The 23,902-nt window shown below is 47.2% G+C and overlaps 2 protein-coding genes across 2 annotated transcripts in view; both read right to left on the reverse strand.

Moving 5' to 3' along the window:
• LOC135917502 (nephrin-like) overlaps window positions 1–5,786 on the reverse strand; it is a 158,204-nt gene extending 152,418 nt beyond the window's left edge. The window contains exon 1 of the mRNA XM_065451076.2: window positions 5,458–5,786. Within this exon, the coding sequence (XP_065307148.2) occupies window positions 5,458–5,587 (130 nt within the window). The 5' untranslated portion in view covers window positions 5,588–5,786. The remainder of the gene's footprint in view (window positions 1–5,457) is intronic.
• The window catches only part of LOC139057266 (uncharacterized), a 50,454-nt gene that overhangs the window by 11,582 nt on the left and 14,970 nt on the right, over window positions 1–23,902 (reverse strand). The gene's annotated exons all lie outside the window — the stretch shown is intronic.

Below are 23,902 nucleotides of genomic sequence, written 5' to 3' on the forward strand. Positions count from 1 at the left end.
ATTCCATACACTCGATGCCACCAGTGGACACGAAGTCGACGCTGGCACGGCGGTGTCCCCACGGTGTTCCACGACGGCTTCCTGGAGCTCCCTTGTCACAAGGTTTTTCAGCCAGATCATCTGACCAGATGCCTGATGAACTGTGGCCATAAAGCGCGGATCAAGAAACATGCCTAGGCTGGCCACTTCATCAAATTTCTACTTCGCACAAAGAGCCTTGATACATTTTGAATCAATGTTAGCAAACCCTGAGTTGCCTTTGCAACCTTCAAGGCAATGGGGCATTCCAAAAATAATTGGAATTATAAAGCTTGGTGAAAAAGAAACCGAAACTGATCATGTCTCAAATGCCTGAAGCAGATAGACTGAAACAGAGCATACAGATAATGGCAACTCGGGGTTGCAAAGGCAACCCTGAGTTGCCTTTCCAACCTTCAAGGCAATGGGGCATTCCAAAATAATTGGAATTATAAAGCTTGGTGAAAAAGAAACCGAAACTGATCATGTCTCAAATGCCTGAAGCAGATAGACTGAAACAGAGCATACAGATAATGAGCGGATCATGCGAAGTTCTCAGTTAATAAACATGTTCTTAGGAGAATGCGGAGCAAGCATACAATTGGTTAATTGCTCAATTATTCGCAGTCTATCCGAACATTCGCCGTTTCCACCGTTATTCGGCCGTCCTTGGATATTCGTGAATTTCCGAACATGCATTTCTCGAATCGAATACGCTTCGAATATGGAAAATATTCGATTCGTATTCGAAATTCCGAATATTCGAACACCCCTAGTTCCTTTCCTTCGAGCGCTTCCTAACCTTACGTGAGGCCTCCTTACAGCGAAGGACCGATTGAGGAAGCAAGCGTACTCTGAAAGCTCCCTTCACCCGTCCTCACCTAAGGAGCGGTTGCCGCGTGCCTGGGTTCGAGATTATCTCTTCAAATCTTTCCGCGAACACCATTATTCTATTAAAAATGTTGTATCGTCGCACAATCTTTAAATTGAATAGCTAATATAGAGAAGCGTGGACGCTTTCTTCTAGTTTCGTTTACTAAAGTTAAAAAAAAGTTGCGCATTACAGTGCAAAACTTGATGTGCTCCAGCAACGCTGGCACGCCGGCGTCTTGCAACGCCTAGCAACGCCTAGCAATGCTTGCATGCCGCACGCGTGACTGAAACGAACATGCCTGGCAAGACGTACCGTGCTCGCGCTTCTCCGCAGGTGGGCGACAGTGCGCATGCGCAAGCGAATGCCACGTGGTTAAGCAGTGAGGTGAAGCGCTCGTTCAGGGCCAGGAGCGACGTAAGGACGCATGAAGGTAGCTTTGGAGCTACCTTATGCTGAGGAAGCACCAAGGAAGCCTTCACCGAGGGCCCCTCAGTAAGGAAGCTTTCAGAGTGACATAAGGTAGCCTCACCCCAATGAAGGCTTCCTTAGTGAGGTAAGGAAGATTTCATTGTTTGGCTTCTTATGCTGAGGAAGTACCAAGGAAGCACCAAGGAAGCCTTCACCGAGGGCGCCTCAGTAAGGAACCTTTCAGAGTGACATAAGGAAGCCTCACTGCAATGAAGGCTTCCATACTGAGGTAAGGAAGATTTCATTGTCTGGCCCTTAGTCTGACTAGGTTTAATGTGTCGCACTTCTAAGGTAGCAAATATGTTATTTATGTTGTGATCATAATTTTAGGATCACTGGAGACAAAGTGAAACCGGGCGGTCTGTAGCGTTGCGGCGACGCTTCCAATTTTCTGAACTAAGGGGCGGTGAGAGGTGCGCCAATAATTGTAGCCGTCAATAACTGCAGCTCAGGCGCAAACCAATCCCAAGCCCGTAATTTGCTAACAGTCATGCAGTAGTCCCCAAACGAGATACCCAATATAAATGTAGCCAAGGCAGGTAACCACATATCATGTTTGCTCTATCAACACGCTGCTTCTCAAGTTTCAAAACTCTCCTCGCACCTGGCTAGTGCAACACCCGTTTGACAATGGGAAGCGTCAGAATATGTACAATGTAAATTTCGCAACGCAGTCACGTACCGTAAGTTTCGCAACACACTCAGAGCCCTCGCTCTCGAAATTCTGACATTCAAAGGGCCCCCCGCAAACAAGTAAAAGAAAACACCAACCAAATCGGCCCTATAGAAGGTCGCCGAACGTGAACCAAATTTCAAAGGTTGGCCATTGGCTGTCGTTACACGGCAAAATTGACGTCAGTGTCGACGCATAAGCCTAACGGTACGGAGAGCAAGCAGCGGCAGCCTTATGTGAGCTACGCAAGAGGTGTCTTGCGCAACCAGGTGCAATACCAGGATGGATGCAAGATAAATCGTACAAAAATCACGGCGCGGACTACAAGAAACGGAAATGTGCTGGCCAGGTCACAAACGTCAATCCATTCCATACAGGTACCACGTTAATGGAAGTTCAAAGGACTCCCATAATCCCGCCGCCATAAAACTAATTAAACGTCACAAAACGCAGCTAACGCACTCACTGTATTTCTTTAACGATAGTGCGATGTCACATTGTAGCATGATGTTGGGATCACTTTGTCTTATTAGTAGACTTATTCGGCTGTCGTTGCTGTTGTAGCCTAAAAGACGTGGCTTATATTCAAAGAAAAACGCGACAACTACGTACAAGAATGAAAGAAACAATAAAAAGGAAACATTAGCGGTCGCAATGACCGTATGATGTGATTTGGCGTATTATACGTATAAAAATCTCCTCATAATCACGACTACGACCACAACGATTATTGTTGTTGTTGTTGTTGTTGTTGTTGTTGTTGTTGTTGTTGTTGTTGTTGTTGTTGTTGTTGTTATCTGGTGGTGGTGGCGGTGGCGATAACGTAATCGTGATCGCGAGATTGATTGATTGATTGATTGATTGATTGATTGATTGATTGATTGATTGATTGATTGATTGATTGATTGATTGATTGATTGATTGATTGATTGATTGATTGATTGATTGATTGATTGATTATTGGTTTATCACATATACATGTGATGGAAGGCGAAGGGAAAAGCCATTCAAGGATGGCTTGAGGGTGTCCTTCGCCCCCACGCTGGCAAAGACGACACCACAGGCACACACGTCCTGTTCACATGGTCGTACACTTTTACAAAACCATCATATTAAGCACAACATTGCCATAAATCTTGATAAAACCATAAAATTAAGCACATTAGTTACTGTCGTACGTAGGGTATCATGCGTTAATATACTTCACTTCACCTCAGCATGCAATGACAGCACATTTCATAACAATGTACGCTAAGTAATAGTGACATTGAAACAATATAATTAAATAGCAATCGTAAACAGCTCTAGTGATCAATGTTAGGCTAGAAAGAATGTGTACAAGTCGGATAATGTTGCTTCGCGAATATCGATTTGTTTTTTATTGAACTCATTTAGTAGACGTGGAAGTTTGTTTTGGAGCATTTGCCGACCATAGCCAGTGTGACAATATGAAAGATTCCATATTTCTGTTGTTCTAGTGGCATATGATGCTTCCTTCAAATGGAGATTCACCAATGAAGGTAGAATTATGACAGTCATAGTTAAGGCGATATTCACGCAACAATTTATGCTCATATGTGCCTTGTACTCTAATTATTTTAAATTTTTTAAAGAGCTCCACAGTAGAATGCCGGAGTGGCACATTCTCAATTGTTCTCAAAATTCTTTTTTGCATTACTAATAGCCGCGCCTACTAATAGTCACGCTGCTGCACAGACAGTTGCTGAAACGTGCGTTATATGCGCGCGCCACCCTTTGCATTGAAACGCAGCCCGCAGCGGCAGACCATGCAGTGGCTATGGGCGTTGCACTGCTGAGCTCGAGGTCGCGGGTGCGATACCGGCCGCGGTGGTTGCATTTAGATGCGGGAAGAAGGCAAAAAGAAAAGCCCGTGCACAGCTGGGTGCACATTAAAGAACTCCACACGGTTTTGGCACGTAAACAGATTTCTTTTTTTTCTTTAGGAAGCCTCAGCAGAGGTGGGGCTGAATTCATAAAGGTTTTCATTCGTAAATGTTATTTGCCATTTGACTGGCCGCCTTCGCTAATAAAATGTCCAGGGTCAGTATTGGCTGAAGCTCGTTCTTACGAGCAATTCTAGCATGAGAGCATTTCGCGAATACGGGTCCAGTTCTGCAGCATAACGGCAAGTCATGCGTCGGGGCACAAGAGTGTACGACAAGAAAAAGACAATAGCGTTGTTCGGTGTTTCGAGGCGCTGCACTGTTCTTGACAAAATGCCGAAACACCCGCCAGTTAAAGAATTTCGCCATCACAAAGCATCACGATATGATCCTTGTCAGAAGCAACATTTGCAGGTACGAGACTAATCGTTGACAAGCCACACAAACTGCTGCGTAACGAGGCTTGTTCTATATTATTACGTAACAGAAGAAAACGGTGTAAAGACATTAGCCCAAAAAAATACAAATTAACTCGAAGGAAAAGAAAACTAGGACACTTGAAATGAGGGAGAGGGGAACATATAAATGCAAACGTAGAAAAAAGAAATCCGTACTTGCTTTGTTTTAATAAAATACTCGCTGAAACCTGATATCAAACGTGAGCGCTTTGGACGTATGATAGCGTCAGCGTCTGCGTCATCGACTCGCTCAAAAAAAAAAAAACTTTTTTTTTCTCTTAGTGTGTGGAAATGCGAATACATGTCTCTTTAGGGCGAGTTGTCTCAAAATCCCAAGTGCATTCCCATTTCCTTTGTTTTGTTTTGTGTTGCTTTCTTGTTTGCTGTTTTACACACCACTCTAGAGCTAACATTTTCTGAAAATTACTTTCAGCCATTCATTTTCTTTCTTTTATTTTTGTTCTACTTATCTGCTACCAGTAAACGCTTCCTCGACATCATCAGCCGTTACCACCGTCAATGTGCGTTACTCCTAGCCTTCAGGGTTCAATAAACAAGTCGAACTGTCGACGAATTCGCTCGATGCCGTCTGCCAGTTTGCCCGTTAGCTCGTCTGGTATGGCGACTTCCCCGAAAGCACGACTTCCCCGACAGCAAGGGCGCTGGCGCTGGGTGTGATCCCCGGAACTAAAACAAGTCTTTCTTCAAGTACAAAATTCACTTTCAGATGAACCCACTTGTCAGCAGTGCAGCAGGGCCCGTTTGAGGTTCTTTTGTAGCTTCGTGCAGCAATCAGACGGATGCCGATTTAATAAATAAATAAATAAATAAATGTTCTCCAAACCTTAATAAAGGATAAAGTGGGGCGAAAACTAAGAACTCGCTCTCCTCTATGTCCATGCAGTTTCTCGCTTCCCGTATTACAGTTCGAACACTCACACATTCGCCCACCAGCCAATTCTGCCGAAGCAACGAAGCACGCACGCTCAATTGCGAGTGCGGACCTTTCTCCGGTGAAACGAACTGTCGCATCAAACTCTGCCACCGCTGCCCTCGACTCACCGGCGCTGACAGCTGAAACGGCGGTAAGCAGAAGTGCCAGCAGGCAGGCTATCCGCAGCCGGGGCACCTCGCGGCTTGCGCGCATGACGGCCACGGCGGGGCGTGCTGCTGCAGCACGAGGCACGGCCATCTCGCAGCTGAGGAGCAGCGCACTACATCCGCCACGGTCGGGGTCTCGGGCCCGACTCGGGCTCTTCGTCGCGCGGGGCCGTAGACCGCGGCCGCCGATCGATGACGAAAGCTGAGAGCGACGGAGCGCGCCCTACACGGCCACCTGGCTACGCCGCGCGCCGGTGTTTTCTTACCGGGTCAAAGTTTTAAGCTGACGACGTTCGGTGCTTAAATGATAGCGTGTGCCCGAGAAGGGAATCGGCTGCGCAATGAGGCTGCAAATTAATAAAAAGAAAAGAAAAGTGAAACGAACAACAATTTATGCGGAATCTCAAGGAAACAAGTAATGGTTAAAGAATCAAGCCATCAATAATAAAAAAAAAACTGCGTCGCAGCAGAGACGACACCGTAATACAACCATGTTGTTGTCGACAACGACGATGACGTTTCATCTGACCTTTGAAATTGAAATTCTGAGGTTTTAAAACCACAGAAAGTTGAGCTAGTTGGATTCATCGCGAAAGAAGGTAAGGCGTGCAGACACGGACACAAGAGAAGCAGACAACGCAAACGCCGTGTGTTGACTCACGGCATATCGCGTCATTTGTATTGTCTGGTTCTTTTCTCTTGTGTCCGTGTCTGCACTCTTTACCTTCTTTCTGAGATTTCGTACGTGCCAAAACCGAGAGGAGGGGGGAGGGTGATCTGATTATGACGCACGCCGTGGCAGGGGAACTCCGGGTTGATTTAAACCACCTGGTGTTTTTTTTTTTCCCGTGCACCCAATGGATGGTGCACGAGCGTTCTTGCATTTCGCCCTCGTCGAAATGCGGCCGCCGTGGCCGGAATTCGAACCTCGCCTTTTCCGGCGAGATCGCGGGTTCCATAGCACTGCCACTACAGCAAGGCGTCTGACCTTTGCTGACAGAAATGTTTGCTGACCCTGCGCTTTGCGTTGTCGATTAAATCGGCCTCACCCTGCTGTCCTCCTCGTTAGCTCATAGGGTAGAGCGCCGACATAAGCTACTGCCATGCAATAAGTGTCAAGCCGCTAACTCGCGTTGCAAAAAATTGGAGGCTTATCAAGGTTAAGCCCAGTGGATGCGAAGCATCCACTGGGCTTAACCTTATTGTATCCTTAGCGTTTGGAGGCATCTTGACCGCATACACGCCCGGCGCAGCGCAAAGACGCTGGCGCGGTTGCGGGCACAGAGACTGACGCGACGGCGGGCGCGCGCCGCTTCATCCCTGGCGTGACGTCACATATCACGTGATGCAGCGATGGTGGCGCCGCCGCCGCGTCGCGCGCGACGGCGCGAACCGAAGCGTGGAGGCCTCCGCCGGGCGACGTCCGACGTCGCGATATGAGGCCCCATCTGCAGCCGGTGTGACGTCATCACGTGACGTCATGTCACGTGACCTACTTGAAGGTCACTTGAAGGTCAATGGTGGCCACCGCCGGGAGGCGAGCGACGGCGCGATATGAGGCCCCATCTGCAGCCTGTGTGACGTCATCACGTGACGTCATGTCACGTGGCCCCACTTCAGGGTCAATGGTGGCCACCGCTGGGCGTCGCGCGAAGGCCCGAAACCTACGTTAATATGCTTCGCATAATATGAGTTGGACGATCGAGTGCCACTTTAGACGCATGGTCTAGCAGCATCGAAACATGCGTGATCAGCGTGGTGATCTACAGACGCGATCAAAATTACGTAATAAAAAGCAATACCCGCGCACGTAACACACTGTACAGTTCTAGAGCAACGTTACGTAGATAGCACGCAAGAGCAATTAAACGAAAGAGAAACCATGGCGCAACGTGCTTTCTCAACGAATCCAAGCCATACGGTAGGGAAACCATTTCCCTAATGATTGCCACAGTGGTTGAACGACCTCGGCAGCAACGGCGGTGTACCTATATAATATTCTGCTGCAGAGCACACACTTTCGCGACTCGTATATATTCTCGGCTGCGGTGGCGGCATTCCGACGAGAGCACAATGCAAAATCGCTCGTGTACCGAGCTTATATGTGAGAGGTAAAGAGCTTCAGGCGGTCGAAATCTTCACTACGGTGCCTGTCATACTGCCTTGTATGGGGTGTCGGAACATCATGGATCAACGGTTCAAGCCCTTTGGCAATTCTATCACGAAACTCTGTGCTGTATTGTACACCTCATCAGGGGCACCTAACCAGGGGAGGCTGCCACAATCAACACGTGCCCCCACCCGCCTAAATCTTTGTGCACCAAGGATACCTGGAATAAAATAACGCCCAACAGCCCCGCCTGCCCCGCCCCAATCCACCGGTCATGTACATCGCCCCCCCCCCCCTAACTACTTCCGAAAGAAATTCCTGGCTACGTCACTGCATCTCAGCATGGGCTAATGCTCACCGGTAATCCTACATCCGGGCCAGCACGCTCCTCGGGCAAGTGGTAGCACTCGTCTTCATTATGTACGGCTCAAGACTGGCAAACACCAAATTACCTTTGAGTCCGACAGGCAAGCTATATTACTGAGGGTAGAACAAGAACACGGAAAAATACCGCGGTGGCCCCGCGGCGGCTGGGAATGAGAAATTCCCGCTGTGCGCTGGTGATCTGCATTTCGCTTCGCATCACTTTCTCAACGCCTTCTCCGGATGCTCCAGGATTCCGCACCGCAGTGAGAACTCGTCTACGCTTATACTACGTGTCTTTCCGGCTCTCGGTATCCTGACACGCGGATCTTGTGAACTGATGAGGCATGCTGCAAAGTCAACCACATTACGCCGCGACAAGAAACTTTCTCCACAAGACAAAGATGACACTACGGTGCTTCTTTGTCTCGTTCTGCATCCTCATTAGTGCCTTCCATTTATGAGCACAAAAATGTCCAACAGACAGAGTGTCAGTCCCGCTGCGCTGCCGCAAGAGCCGTACAAGAACACGGCCGTAAGAACCGCCCGACCTGTCGTGCCGTTGCGCGTCATGTCGTGCTGTCGAGCCGCTCTATATTGCGGGAGGCAAACTGTTGTCGCACTACTGAGCGTCTTTGCACCAGTTCGGGAAACACTGCGGTCTTAAAGAAGCAGTAGGCGTTCGTGTTGCGCTCTCGCGTGTATTGTTTGTTTAGGCGCCGTTGCTCCCGTGTGAGTAACCGACTCAATCAATTTTTCTAATTCGCAATTGCGCTTCCTCGGAAAACACATTTGACCGACGAGAGAGTTGTTTGTTCCAACGAACACATATAGTGTGAACCCTTCGCGCCAGTCTGTCGCTGTTGCGTGAGATTCCGTGGCGAGAGCGACATCTCGCAGCCCATAAACAAATCTGAACCCATAACCACTGATCTGAATTTTGACAAAGTGGTCATTAGCTTAGCAAAAAACAGCAGTGCATCATAGTAGGCTTTAGCAACTCGGAAAAGTGCATATATTGCGTATCGCTGTCACTGCTTTTAATTTAAGTAAGGCAGCGAAGTTTCGCAGTTCAAGACGGTTTTCCGATAGCACGTGCTCGTCGCAGGCGTGAGTGAGCCCACTCAACCATCGACACACACACACGGTAGGAGAGCGACAGTAACATTAAGTATACGAAGACCAGGATAGCGAATTTCTTGCGTTTTTGCACAGGCAGCGACATTAGGGAAAAAAAAGAAATCAAGAAAGCATCCAAGTATAGCTGGTGACAAACCTAAGCCGCGAAGTGGCGAAATTGGGAAGCAGGCAGCTGTCACGGTAATCGCGAACTAGCTCTCTTTTTTATTCGAAGCATATTACTAGAGCGGTGTCGCCTTCAATACCACGTGACACCGTGACGTCACGAAAGAGGAGAAACGGGGCTCCAACTCGCGCCGTCGCTCGCGGCGGTATATAAGCAGCTGCGCTTGCCTCTGCTAGACACTCACGAGGTGAGATGCCTCCTGGAGACAGAGCTGCTCGTTGGAATGAGAAGCGAAAGTTGCGGCTTGCTACAAAGACTGTTTCTAGGTGGCTTTGCTACGGCGCAGCGACTACGCGCCCCGCATCGGACGCGGTGAGCGTCGAGCAACGCAGCATTCGGCGCGACAACGAAATGTGCGCCTGAGCAAGCGCCGCACGCCTGAGCCGACGCCGACGACACCGGCTTTTCTGCGACACGAGCTCCTTAACGCTGACGCGTTAAAATAAGGGCTAGTATGCTTCGCATCCTGGGCTTAACCTTAGCTAAGCCACAGCCATTTTTTTTTCTTTTTTTTCTTTACTGAAATTAGATAGATTATGGGGTTTTACGTGCCAAAACCCCTTTCTGATTATGAGGCACGCCGTAGTGGAGGACTCCGGAAATTTCGACCACCTGGGGTTGTGAGCATTCATAAAAAAAGTTCGCCCGCGAGTGCGCCAGTGACGAGGACACCGCCGGTGGTCGTAGGAATGCAAGCACGTTTCAGCAAATCTCTGTTTCTGTGTTTCGGCATGCTTCACTTGAAGAGTTCAGGCGAATGATTGACTTGATATGCCCAAGAAAAAGCGATATTTGTGGAGGAGAGAGCATACCAAGACGAGTCTTGTTGGGAGAGCAGGTTCATAATACGAAATTAAATTAAAAGAGCGCAAAAAAAGCGTACAAGACAGAGTTAGCATTAGCGCTCAGTGACAGCTGATGTATAAGGAGTAGCGGGCATCAGTCATTATCCCCACGTCTGCTACACAAACTTAATAAGAAAACAAATGAATGTATTGCAGAAAAGGTGAAAGGAGATTTCATGGTCGGCACATGCGCGAAAACAAACACCACCAGAGGTACTAAAACAAAAACAAAAAATAAAGTTGCACTCAATTGTAGTTGACGTTTACGTAATTCAAAGCATCCAAATAATCCGCCGTGGTTTCTTAGTAGTTACAGTGTTGGGCTGCTGAGCACCAGGTCGCGAGATCGAACTACGGCCACGGCGGCCGCATTTTCATGGCGGCGAAATGTAAAAACACCAGCGCACTTAGATTTAGGTGCGCGTTAAAGAACCGCAGGTGGTCCAAATTTCCGTAGCCCCCCACTACGGCGAGGCTCAAAACCAGATCGTGGTTTTGGCACGTAAAACCCTATAATTTTTTTATAATTATTTGTAAAGAACTGTTGCATGATTACTGTAATTGCTGCGGTAGCGAACGGTTATGTAGAGATAATGGGCTGTAGGGTGTTTATACTTGTAATAAGTAAGACAGAATGTTTGCAATGGCAAGATACAAGACTGAAAGCGAACTCAAACACGGCGGCCCATGCGCAGTGGCACAAATCTAGTGCATATACCCAGTGGCTCATGTGGCACTGCCCATGTTGCCAGTTCATTCACCGCAGTAGCCGGAGCGCAAAGACTGCCAGTGCCCTGGCCATAGCTCCGAGCACTCTCTTCCGTACTTCCTACTTGTTTTCGCTGCAACGACAGGCAAAACGCAAGCAAATAAGAAAAAAAAAGGAAGGTAAATATTTCTTAAACAAAAGTGTTAAAACGTAGCCTTGTCCTTACCAGGTTGTCTCGCGTATTGCGAGACAACCTGGTGATGGGGCGATCTGATGATACGGCAATCAGCGCGTATTCACGAGCGCATGTCTCGCAAACACGCACTGATCGCCGTGTCAGCTCTCTGGTAAATTTGCTTTCCCTTAACTTCTATTTAGGTTAAAACCAAATTTATGAAACGAAAGAAGATTAAAGAAGAAATCTGTGTACCCTTGCCGTTTATTAATTTATTTTTCCTTAAACCGAGAACGCTAAACACTATTTCTAAAACAACATTTTGCTTCGTAAGTAGGAAAATAAATCTTATGTCAGACGTTAGGAGGAGCAGCAGCCTCTGCTTTGCATATTTTACGGGAATGCCAGAGCAAATTAAGTCCACTTGGTTTGCTAAATCTAATCAGAGACGGCCTTATTAAGTCTGCTAGCGTAAGGCGGTTCCCTGTTCTAAAGAAAAATAAATAACACAAGAACAAGAGTATATCGAATGGCGAAGGCTAGCGGAGGAATAATGAGTTTACGTCGCGGGACGTAAGACATTACACATTTAATTTCGTGCATAATAACAAGAAAAAAAATGGGATCTTGGGACTACTGAGATGCTACAAGATTGGTCGCACGATTCGAGTGTCTGGCCTATGTTCACGCGAACACATTTAGGTCATTCTCCTCTTTTCTTTACGTTTCCCTCTCTTTCATAAGGTTTTGGCGATAGAATGAGCAGTAAGGAAAGGGAGACGAAAGAAAGGAAGCTAAGAAGGAAGGAACGATAGAAAAGCTTTTGTATTTTTGGACATAAGTGACAACGAAGAGATGACGTAATTTACTCAAATTACCCATTGACTCAAATTACTATGCATTTAAATACTTTTTGTTTCATTTCAGCGCATTCAAAAAGTACATTGACGTTTCATTTCGGGAACGCGGGTTACGCGCAAGCGTACGGACGCCGCGAACATGCACAGCGAGAGAGAGAAAAAACTTAATTTTCATGTTGGGTGGTGTGGTGCAAGGGCCCTCAGTCCAGACCCTCGCTTGCGGCATTATTCAGTGCAGCACTGATAAACGCCACGAGGTACCGTTGGTCGTCGGCGCTGGCTGTTTCTGTCAGCCATACGGCATGGGGTTTAAGAGAAAAAATATGTATAGGCAGGCAGGGAAGGTGGGGGTAGTCCACAGGACCAGAGGATATGGGGTGCGTTCATGTGTTCGCCACAGTATCGGCAAGGTGGGGGATCTTCACGTAAGAGGCCGCGGATGAGGTGCATTTGCGCTGGTGTAGAGTGTTTCAGTCTAGACCTGACGAATCGGTACACCCTGTTCACGTGTGAGCGCTTTGCTGAGCTTGGGGAACTTGCGCCTTGCCTCTTGATAAGGCTGCAGAAGCAGGGGAGCCCACCTTTTCGTCTGGGCTGGTGTGCGAAATGCAGGGTGCCTGGTTCAAAGGCTCGCAGGCGAGCTGATTAGCTCTTTGATTTCCCGGCAGCCCGTCATGACCAGGTACCCAGATAGTTTCTAAAGGACCCTGAAGGTGCTCTTAAATAAATGTAGAAATGTGGGCCGGGAGATTGTTGTGCAGCAATTTCCTGCAAGCCACCATGGTAAATATGATCCTTGGGTAGGCTAAATTACTAGGGGTATGTGTTTGATCGCGATTGCGATGTCTGTCAGCTCCGCTAAGGTTGGATCTGTCTCTGGGAGTACCACCGCATGTACAGTTTGGAGGTCGTTATTCACGACTGCCATAGCGGAGCCCCGCCGTGCACCAACGCTAGCACCAGCGTAAAAGTATGTGCCGTCAGGGTGCCTTGCTGTGTACCTCTTGAAGTAGGTGGCGTCGCCTCTCCTTGCCTCGTTCTGGATTCATGTGGCGCAGCAGTGGGGGCAATGGTTGGGAGACGCACAGCGAGCACCACGGTGTCGAAGCACAAACTGAAAGGGCGCGAACGCGGTCGCGGACGCTACATTGGCCTCGACGGTGCGACGCCTGTTGTGCCACAGGGAACTCGCCATTGCTACACATGCAAAGAAGAGACGCCGCGACCATGCACGGCGAGCACCGTCCATGGCGTGTAGGGAAGACGCTATGCACGAAGGCGAGCTTTCTGACGGAAACGTGGCCTCTTGCGTGGGCCGATCTTTGGTATTTGTTTCGCACTTTTATTATTTCAGTCTGAGAAGATTTAACATAATATTCCGATGAATTCCTCTGTAAAGAATGTGAGACAAATTACGAGCAACTTTGGTGATAGAAGAACCTTAGTGCCGTATAGAATGATCCGGGCACATGGCCTCAGACAAACACCGCCGATTTGAAGAGCTCGCCAGTTACGCTTGGGCGTAAAAGGTCTTACCCATGGCTTTGTCTAATCAGCAATATGCTAATGAAGAAAAGGTCATAAATTTATTTTCTGTTTTAAGAGAACCCGTCAAAAAGTCTCAATTCACTGGGCACTCCACTAAAAGTTGGTCTTCTAATAGCCCTTGGTGGCAAGCAAAATGCTCACGCAATTACAGGATAAGAAACGCAGCGTTGCAAGAACTACTTCACAACCAGTGTAATAGCAATTGGTGAGACTATAAATTCGCGGCAACAACATTTAAAAGAACAGCTGCAAGTGTGAAAGACAACTTTGATCGTAAGCACTTCGACATTTTCAAACGCCACCAACAGAAAAGCACTCTTTCGATTTCTGAGAAATAGAAAGGTCGTTCGGCCCTGGCATTTCCCGGAATCGGTTTTCAGGAGTGATTAGACCCTACGATCATGCCCCTCAAGTCCTGGCTGTTCAGTACGTCCGTGATAGGGCTAGGAGGCTTGACCTCCCGGTCCCAACATGGGACTAGCCAGGCAGGTGGCAACACCTTGTACAGGACCAGAATAAAGCTTTTTCCCCTCCTCCTCCACCCTGCGAATTGGCCAAACTACTGGCGATATTACTAAAGGTCTAGAATGTCGCTTTAAGTCTATTTTGCCCAATCACGCTGCGCCGTCTACTCATGGTGAAGACTTCGAAGAAGTTACAGTTTCGGAGATAAAAAATGTACTAAACCAGCTGTCGAATTCAGCGGCAGGCCCCGATGGCATTACTACGGTAATAATAAAGACTTTATTTAAGATATCACCACACGCATTACTCACCATGGTAAACCGTCATATTAAAAAATCGTGGATTCATCCGGAATAGAGACTTGCAAAGGTAATCCCATTATTAAAAAAGCAAGGCGCCGTTATGTATTAGATAACATTAGGCCACTGTTTCTTATGTAACCTAGTAAAACTCACCGAAAGAATCTTAAACGACCGCATAGGTAACTGTCTGGTAGAGAACATGATTTTCAGCACATGCAAAATTGGCTTCAGACGTGAGTGCTCGATTTGGTGCGGCCATGTCGACCTAGAAAGTCGTATTCAATTAGCTCGACGTCAGAAAAAAATATGCAGCCTTTGTCACTTTGGACATCACAAAGGAAAGTGTAGAAGTAGAACATGTAAGCCTAATAAACGCGCTTCAGAATGCAGGTCTGTCAGATTATTTTGTCGCGCGGGATCATGAATTTTTAAGCGGAATGGAATTTTACTGCTCTCAACGTGTATTGTCTTCATCAACGTATCGATAGTCATGAACCATAATGATCAGTCCTATCGCCATTGCTGTTTAATGTTTTACTGAGTACTGTACCTTTGCAACAGGATGTGCATGTGTACGTATACGCCGACGACATAGCATTTTTTGCTGCATCGGTGGACTTACATGCTTTTTACCAAACTCTACAGTCCTATATGAGCCACCATGAATTGTGGCTTCATGGCATTAACCTCTGTCTTAGTATCAGAAAAAGCGCTATCCTAATTTTCTCTCAAAGTGTTCCTGTGCAAATTTCGATTCTTTATCGACAAGAAAGTATCCCACAGGTGAATCCATTCAGATATTTGGGTGTTATGTACACCGAAAAACTTAATTGGAGTCCGCATATAGAGAATGCTTCGCGGACTCAGCAGCAATCGTTCAGGGTTGCTTCGGCATGCCCTCATTATGATCTATTTCGTGTATATATGTTCGCCCGATAATAGAGTTCGGCTGCGTTTTGTTTTCTAGCGGGCCTGCATACAAACTTCGCCCTCTGGCTTAATTAGAACGAGAGACGTTACATATGTTTCTTTTAGGCTTCCTAAATTTGTCCCTAACGATATCTTACATCAAGAAGCACACCTGCCTTCTTATGCGATTTCGTATCCTAACAGTACCAACTTTCCTAAATATATGTGCATCACCACAAAGAAGCTAACAATATGTATTCATTAAGGAATCGACCTCATTTTTTTAACTATCATTGGTATCGCTCGCGTTGCCCTCAAGTTGTTTTCGTACAAGAACTATCGGGCCCAATTAATGTTCACTTATGCGAGGTGGTCTTACTAAATTTATCTGTGCCAGTGGCTAAAATTGAAGTTGATATTTTCCAAACAATGCTCTGGCACATTTTCCAACATTTGCACTGTCAATACCTGAATATTATTTTGGAAGACCACCTTGCACACCTCGATACAAAGACCGTTATAGCAACTGGTGTTTCCGCCTGTGAAAAAAAAAGGCAGGTATGGACATTGTATCACCGTATCTAAATTGGCCTTTTTGCATTCGGCTACCTGTCTTCACGCCCATCTTTCAGGCGGAATTATTGGCAATTGTTTTAGCTTTACACAAATTACCATCATCTCTACCATCAGCCGCAATCTTAACTGATAGCATGTCTGTCTGTTCTGCACCAACCGTATCCAAATTTCCAAATTCATTAGAAACTGTCTATTCCCTTTTCCCAAGACACTTACGTCTCGTTCGTTTAGTGTAAGTGCCAGGCCACAAAGATCTAGCCTTAACGAATATGCAGATGCACTCGCAGTAGCATTTCACGATGGTCCTATAATCTCCTTTTTACATACGTCAGCTTTCATCACTGCGGCGCGATTCAGAAAATATAGTACTATAAATAACTTCGCGCAATCATCGTTGTCACATCTGATTTCCCGCCTCTCAATTCTCCTTGGAACATCAAATGGTGCTCCACTAGGAAAATTGAAGTAACGATTACAAGACTACGGTGCCAAGTGCCCCCACTGAACTTTTAGCTCCACACGTATGGTCTGGCCATATCGCCTTTGTGCCCTTTATGTAATGAGATTGAATCTCTACAGCACTTCTTTTTGTCATGCCACCATTTTATAGTTCAAAGGAAAAAATGTTTAGAAGAACCCTTCCAAAAGCTTGAATTGAATTTGACTCTTCCTGTAATTCTTTCCTTTGAGGCTACCGTGCTGGGTTACAGCCACAGGAACGTTTGTGAAGCCATCTGCATCTTCCTTCGTGAGACAAAACGAATTGCATGCTGGGATTATTCTTAATTAAGAAGAATTAGGAATAAAAAAAGAATTATGTGAGCATAATAAATATTATTATTTATTATGCTCAGTTATTTTTTTATGTATCACTCAGGTAATTGATTATTCGTATCTGTAACAATAGACACTTTAAATCCCATTTGCAAAACACTTATTTCATTTACCATTATTTTATTCAAGAATAAATTGGTAAAAGCTTTTTCACCACCCTATTCATGGCCGATCCCCCAGAGTGGGTTGCGCCATTTCACTAGAGAACAAGAACAATAACAAGGACAAGGGCCGCCTACTTCTTGGCCAATGCCAGATAGCGGGTGCGAGTCAGTGCTTCGGCACAAGAACAAGTGCGGCGCTCTCTTCCGATCGGGTTGCGCTAAAGTACCGAGTGGTTTGATACAATTCTCTTGCTTGTGTTAAATCTCTCTCTTAAGCGTGTTTTGAACTAGACCAGAATAATATCCGTTTCTTCCCCAGGGCCGGAGGCTTTCTTTTGGTCTGCTTCTACTGCTCCTGAGGCTGTGGAGATTTTCTTGCGCAATGGCGTCAACTCAGTTCCGATGGCTCTCATTCCGGCCACTGAACACATCATTCGACTGGAGAACCCCAAAGCGATACAAGCGGGACTTCGGTCGTCTACGCGTCCCACTTCCAGAAGATCACAAAGGTCCAACAATTCGGCCGAGGAGGCATTCTCTGCTTCTCTTCAGACCAGGCCTGTGTACAAGAGCTTCGCAAGTGATCTGTGCTTACTGCAGATCCGGTGAGTTAGCTTATTCCACCTCATTTGACGGGCTTAAGAGGTCTTGTCTGCGGCTTCGACATAACTCTGAACCCTATATATAGGATACATTTTAAGTGGCAGGTGCAGTCTCGGTTTTTAAATGCGAAGAATCTATCTATCTATCTATCTATCTATCTATCTATCTATCTATCTATCTATCTATCTATCTATCTATCTATCTATCTATCTATCTATCTATCTATCTATCTATCTATCTTACATCATGTGACCTGTTAGGAATGGCCTGCCGAGGTGGCAACATGCAAGTTTTCTTGGCCAGCTGCAGCTGCGAGCGTTGCGAGCTTCCCCGAAGAGAACCATGGAAGCCTATCACAATTGCTGCGGTGACTAATTTCGTAGGGACCTCGAGGTGCCACTTCAACACCCCCTCAGCGCCGTTGTGACTAAACGCAATCGGCGGACCAACTATTGTTACTGAACCCGCCACCGCCGATATGGTCTCTCTGCGTCAAGAAGAGCTTCCCTAACAAAAGGGTGCTTTGCGGTACGTGGGCCCCGGGATTCGTCACAGTCTGCTGACACACGTGGCTACTACAGGATGCAAGATAATAGACAACCGGTGGGTCGACTGCGTTGACGTTTGACGCTGCGAATCGGCGGTGAACTACCGTTTTTCTCTCACCTAGGGATCTAGGGAGAACGGAGTGTTTATAAGCGGCTGTTTGTGGGCTGCTAGGGGTGCTCGTGAGCTGCGTGCTCGTCAATGTACTCGTCATCGTGCTCGTGAGCTGCGTGCTCGTCAGTGTGCTCTGTGCTGCGTGAGTGGAGCTTCGTGCTCGCATGCTGTATGCTTCGTCTTGCGTGCTCCATCTGGGAGCCACACTCGACTGTCGAATGTGTCTCTTGTTTAAAATGTAAATACTGTAAATAAATCCTGCACGCCTAAGTCCCGACGAAGAGTCAAGGTCCTCCCAAGTTCCTCCCTACGACCTTCAACCCTTACAACGGTATGCCAGCGCTGAGCACGACCTACGACTCCTAAAACCCTTTCAACTGGTGGCAACGGCGAGATCGTCCGACAACCCTTACAGACCCAGCCAGCCAGGCAGCCGCGTACGTCTTGGTGCTCTCATGGTCGTTTCGTTAACTTGGTATGTACCAAAATTTGCATAGTATGACAATGCAATGCCGTATTCCACGCCCGCACGAGACTACACCAGGCACCTTACTGAGACATGGACCCCTGTGGCCAGCACAAAGCCCCTTGTTCAGCCGGCGGGGCGCAGATCACGTGCGTTCCGATCGCCCAATGCTGCGCGGACACTATTTAGTCTGAATCGAGCGAACTCGAGTAGCTCTAGAAACTAGGGAAAGCTTAAGCAGGTGTGAGGCGAGCGCCGCACGTGGGAAACTCGCCCGAGTAACTATCCCAAGGAATGCTGCTCGCGAGAGCGAAATACCTTCGTCTAATTATGATAATCCTAACATGACTATTTTCGAAAAGAGAACAGTTCAGAAGGCTGTACTACGAGTGGTATGACTGATAATATATATATATATATATATATATATATATATATATATATATATATATATATATATATATATATCACTTCATCATGGGAACGAATGCGAGCGCTGTTCCCTTGTTTCTGCGATTAGTAGTTAAGAGAATGAGTTTAAGGGAGGAATAAAAAAAGAAAAGGAAAAAGAAAATTACTCAAACATAATTGCAGCGCCGTACGTTCTAAAGCACACGCGCGGGAGAGAAACGGAAGGAGATATAAACGTGCGTGGCGATGGTGCGCACGCGAAAAACTGCCTTAGTAAATTTAGAGACTTGAGAAAAATTTACGTCGACAACAGATAACACGGCGAACAGCGCTCGAATACGACAAGAGATTATTCAGACATGGGAAATTCCCTTGAACTAAGTATGGTTTCCGAGAGAAATGCTTCCCACTATGGATAACTATGGAGATCAAGGAATATAAGATATTCGCCGCGCTTACTGAGAGGACCGCTTGTCATGTAGGTCATGAAACAGCCGCCTCCGCCTTGGTGCTCTCCGGTCGTTTTGTTAACTTGGTAGGCTCCCCACACACTGCTTCGCATAACATCGATTCACACAGGGCGTGGGATCTGCTGGCTTTTTTTTACTGTGGACGCGTTGTAGATAACAAAAAAGTCCGATTCAGTGACAGTTACCATAGCTTGGGTCAGCCCGGCCAGCAGAAACCAAGGCATTTGGCCCCTGACCTACAAAGTCGAGCTTTGGTCGCCACGCCCTCTTAATTGCCTAAAGTACTGGCGTTATGGATATACCATAAAAAGTTGTAGGTCTGCTCCTTAGTGTGGAAGTTGTGGTGAGGACGCAGGACGAGAAGTGCTGTCTTTGCAGCAGAGCCCACCCTGCTGAATAGTCAGGCTGTCCCACAAAGGCGTGCAAATTACAAATTATTGAAATCGTCGAACGCAGACGCAGCTCACGTAGGGAAGCTATGACATGCCTGCATATTTTATAACTTAGCCATGCCGGAAACGCTTGTAGGACTGGATAACGGACAATATTTAGTGCCTAAATTCTAGTATTGCTACGTTTGTTCGAGATCAGTCTAGCCTTAGACTGGACTTTTTCGAGTTCGTTCTTTCTATTTCATCCTGGTCCGTCTTCTACTGCGATACTAACTGGGAACACCTCCCTATAATGGTTGAGATGAATTGCCCAACTATATAATTATACTTTTGTGTCCGGGTATTTGTGAACTATAATAAATTTAAAACTCACTTAAAATCGGCCTTGGCTTCCAATTTTGAAGAGCGCGACAGTGTGAAAGCGATGAGAGACTGTGTATTATTAAAAGGTTCTGTAAAAAGAGCTGAATTTTCTGTCAAATTGGGGAACAGTGTTTCTTTTAATTCATGACGTAATCCATATTGTGCTCGTGATCACCTGCGACGGAAGACTGCTTGGAAACAACTTCAGTAGAGCTAATCCTGGTCAGAATGGTCGGATTATAAACTTCACTCTGCTGTATTCAAACGCACAGTTGCTAAAGCTAAAGAAGATTACGATACTCGACACTAGTTTTTTTCATAAGCCTGAAATCAAAAAAAAAACCTCTTTAGATATAGGAGGGCAAACCGAGCAGACTTGCTCTACGTGTGCTCCCGATTCAGTTTGCAATTCCTGCGGATCGCCCCCTCGCAACGCTTGACTGTCCGCAGCATTCGACTCAGCTCAAGAAGCGCCATTCAGAGAGACTACGCACACCGCCGTGAGTTTCTTCTTCACGCAAGTACTAATCCTGAAACTTGCAAGGTGACGGCCGTGCCCAGTTAAGCCTACTCGCGATCGCCGAGCCCTGCTGCCTGAGGCTCCGCTCCTCGCGCCTCGTGCCTCGAGATCCACGTGCACGCCGGGCCGCCCGACAACGGCTTTTTAAAATGTTTTTTCCCTCTTCAAACGCAGCGGCAACCTAGCATTATGGAAGTTGACCGAACGAACTCCATAACAGGAATAACAAATAATGAAGCAGAAATGAACGACACGGAGCCGACGTTCGACAGCAACAGCGGAAAAACACTACGCCAGACAGGACCATGGGTGATGCTACTAGCGCGACAACAGAAGAAGAAAGAATCCATCGCAACTTCGAAGACGCAGAAGGAGTTCTCATGCGAACTCAGCACGGGACAGAACACGAATGATGGAAAACGGCAAGCCCCTCAAAAGCCATGGGACCACAACAACGCAAGCAAGCCACGGCCTCGCTTGCCAACGACCCCACCGCTACCAGAAAACCATTACAAGATTGTTTACAGACCTAAAGCCGGTGTGAAAGCGTCAAACTGGAAAGACGGAGTGATAGCAAGAGGATTAGCCCAAGCATGCGGAGTCACACCCCAGGAGCTCTACGCCAAGGTGATCATACAGACACAGTGGCAACAAAACTTAATTCTGGCAAGTACCGAAGAAGAGGATTGCGCACTTAAACTAGCAGAAATAACAAGCATCGAAATAGGACACGCAACATACGAAGTCACACCTTACCTCAAGCCAATTCCGGGCACTGTACGTGGCGTTGTTCACGGAATAGAGGAAGGCACCACCGACGAGCAGCTAGTAGATCTACTAGCAACAACCAACAAGTGCAAAATCCTATACGCTAGAATGCTGGGAAGATCAACGTCGGCAGTGATCACCTTCGAGGGCCCGCACGTTCCGTTCTACGTTAAAGTTGGATGTACGCTTACCCGCTGCAGACCCTACCGAAAGTCAGTGCAGTACTGCAGATCTTGCGGGGAGATAGGACACAGACAAGACGTCTGCCCTAATCCAAACGATGAACTATGTGACAACTGCGGAGAAAACAACGCTGATCCAAATAACCACCAATGCGAACCGAAATGTAAGCTCTGCGGAATGCCCCATGAAACGGCGGGTAGAGACTGTCGAAGGAAGCTGAAACCAGCCCCGCCACCGTTGAGAGTCAGTGAGCGGTCAAGATCGAGACAGAGACGCTTCTGGTACCAGGCCAGCGTGGTACCTAACAACGACAACGAGCACATGATGACCATGTCACCATCGCCACAGTCACCGAATGAGGCCGAGCAGACAAAAAGATCCAGATCCAAGTCGGGATCGCGATCAAGGGAAAGACAACAGAGCGTTCCCCGGACAACGGCAACGGGCGTGGAACACGACAACACACAGCGCAAGGTAAGCTGGGCCAACGTCGTCAGAGGGAACATTCATACGTCGAAAGAAAATAATGGCGTTCAAACCACAAGACACTCGAGGTACGAAGACACGATAATGATTCTCCGAAAACAGAACGATGAATTGAAGCGAGAGCTAGAACAGCAAAAGAAGAAGACACAAGAGAAGGAAGCCAGCACAGAAAAACAGCTCGAGTACCTGATGCGAGAAATAGAACAACTACGGAGAGAACAGACCGAGCAATCGCAAACACCCCTACCGCGGCCTTCATCCCCACCCCCACCACCATCACCAACAGAGTCATCAACAACAAGTCAACAAGTCAACAGACCAGAGCCATCAACACTGTCTAACCAAGCGGTGATAACCCAGAACGACCTCAAGACACTTGAAGACCGCATCAACGCCAACGTGACCATCATGATGGAAACCACACTGTCCACAGTAACGCAGGTTATGCAAAACACGGTAACACAGATGATACAGACTGGCTTCCAATCTCTCAAGAACGAAATAGAGAACCAGATTCAGGCTCTACAGACCAAAATGACACAATCCGAAGAAAGTTTCAGTCAACGCATTCACATGCTAGAAGAAAGAGATAATGCTCGCAAGAAACCTAAGTACCCTGCGCGAGAAGCCAAGATGATGCAGACCCTAAGCGAACAAGATGGCGAGGCACTCTAAAGAGGAAGATGACTACAAGCAACACCTACGGCTCAAAATTTGGCAATGGAACTGTCATTCTATTCGAAGTAAGAGAAGCAACCTTGTACAATTCTGCAAGCAGTTTGACCCAGACATTATAGCCTTACGAGAAACCGAAGCAGAAGACTTCAAGGTCAGTGGTTACCTCACTCACGTCACTGACGGTAAAACGAGGACAGCAATCCTGACCAAGAAAGCCATCAACGCTCAACGACACGACATCCAACACCGCATCGAACACACCCTCGTCGAAATCGTACCCGAGAAAAAACAGCAGCAAAGCCTCTTTGTGTTAAACGTGTACAGCCCACCAAAGGACCACCTAAAGGATCTAGACAAGCTTATGAGAGAGGTGAAGAAGCTGAGCAAGGGTAACGGGCTGATAGTCGTTGGAGATTTTAATGCTCCCCATGTGGCCTGGGGTTATGCGGCCTCAAAGAAAAAAGGAGAAGACGTGCACAACGTAGCCCAACAACACCTCCTCACGCTACTCAACGACCCACAGACACCCACGCGCATCGGCAACAGTGTATCTAGAAACACCAGCCCCGACCTCACATTCGTACACGGACTGAAACAGTATGAGTGGAGCTGCATGGACGAGAATCTTGGTAGCGACCATTTTATAGTGCAAACGATCATTCCGCACCACAAAGCAACGATGAAGATAGGAAAAGCCAAGATCACGGACTGGCAGGCCTTTCGCAAAGATGAGAGTGCCATTAATGCGACGATAGACGACATAACAATATGGATCAGAGGAGTCGTGGAAAGAGCCGAGAAGCATACGAGGACAATCCAGCTGTCGCAAATCACGCCCGTGGTCGACCCGCACTTACTCCACCTGTGGGAGGCGCGGAGGGGTCTCGCCAAACGCTGGCAGCGTAACAAGTGTAACCGGAAACTCAAAATTCGAATCTCTAAGCTGATCAAGGAAACGCAAGAGTACTCTGAACAACTTGAAAGAAAGAACTGGCGCGAAACATGCAACAAGCTTCAAGGTACCTTAAGCAGCAAGCGCACTTGGGCGGTGCTCAAGACTCTCCTATCAAAGAAGGAGAACAAGAACGCCACAAAACAGAAAATGCAGCGACTCATACACAACCACCCGGGGAAACAGGAAGACATTATCAGAGAAGTGAAGGAGAAGTTCCTCGGTACTGAGCGAAACATAACTGTAGATTCGCACTTCGACGAGTATCGAGGCAACCCAAATATGGAACTGGATCGGCCCTTCACAGAAGCAGAAATCGAGAGGGCCTTGAGCAAGCTCACCCGCAAC

This window comes from Dermacentor albipictus, chromosome 3, assembly GCF_038994185.2.
Source record: "Dermacentor albipictus isolate Rhodes 1998 colony chromosome 3, USDA_Dalb.pri_finalv2, whole genome shotgun sequence".
Classification (NCBI taxonomy): Eukaryota; Metazoa; Arthropoda; class Arachnida; order Ixodida; family Ixodidae; genus Dermacentor; species Dermacentor albipictus.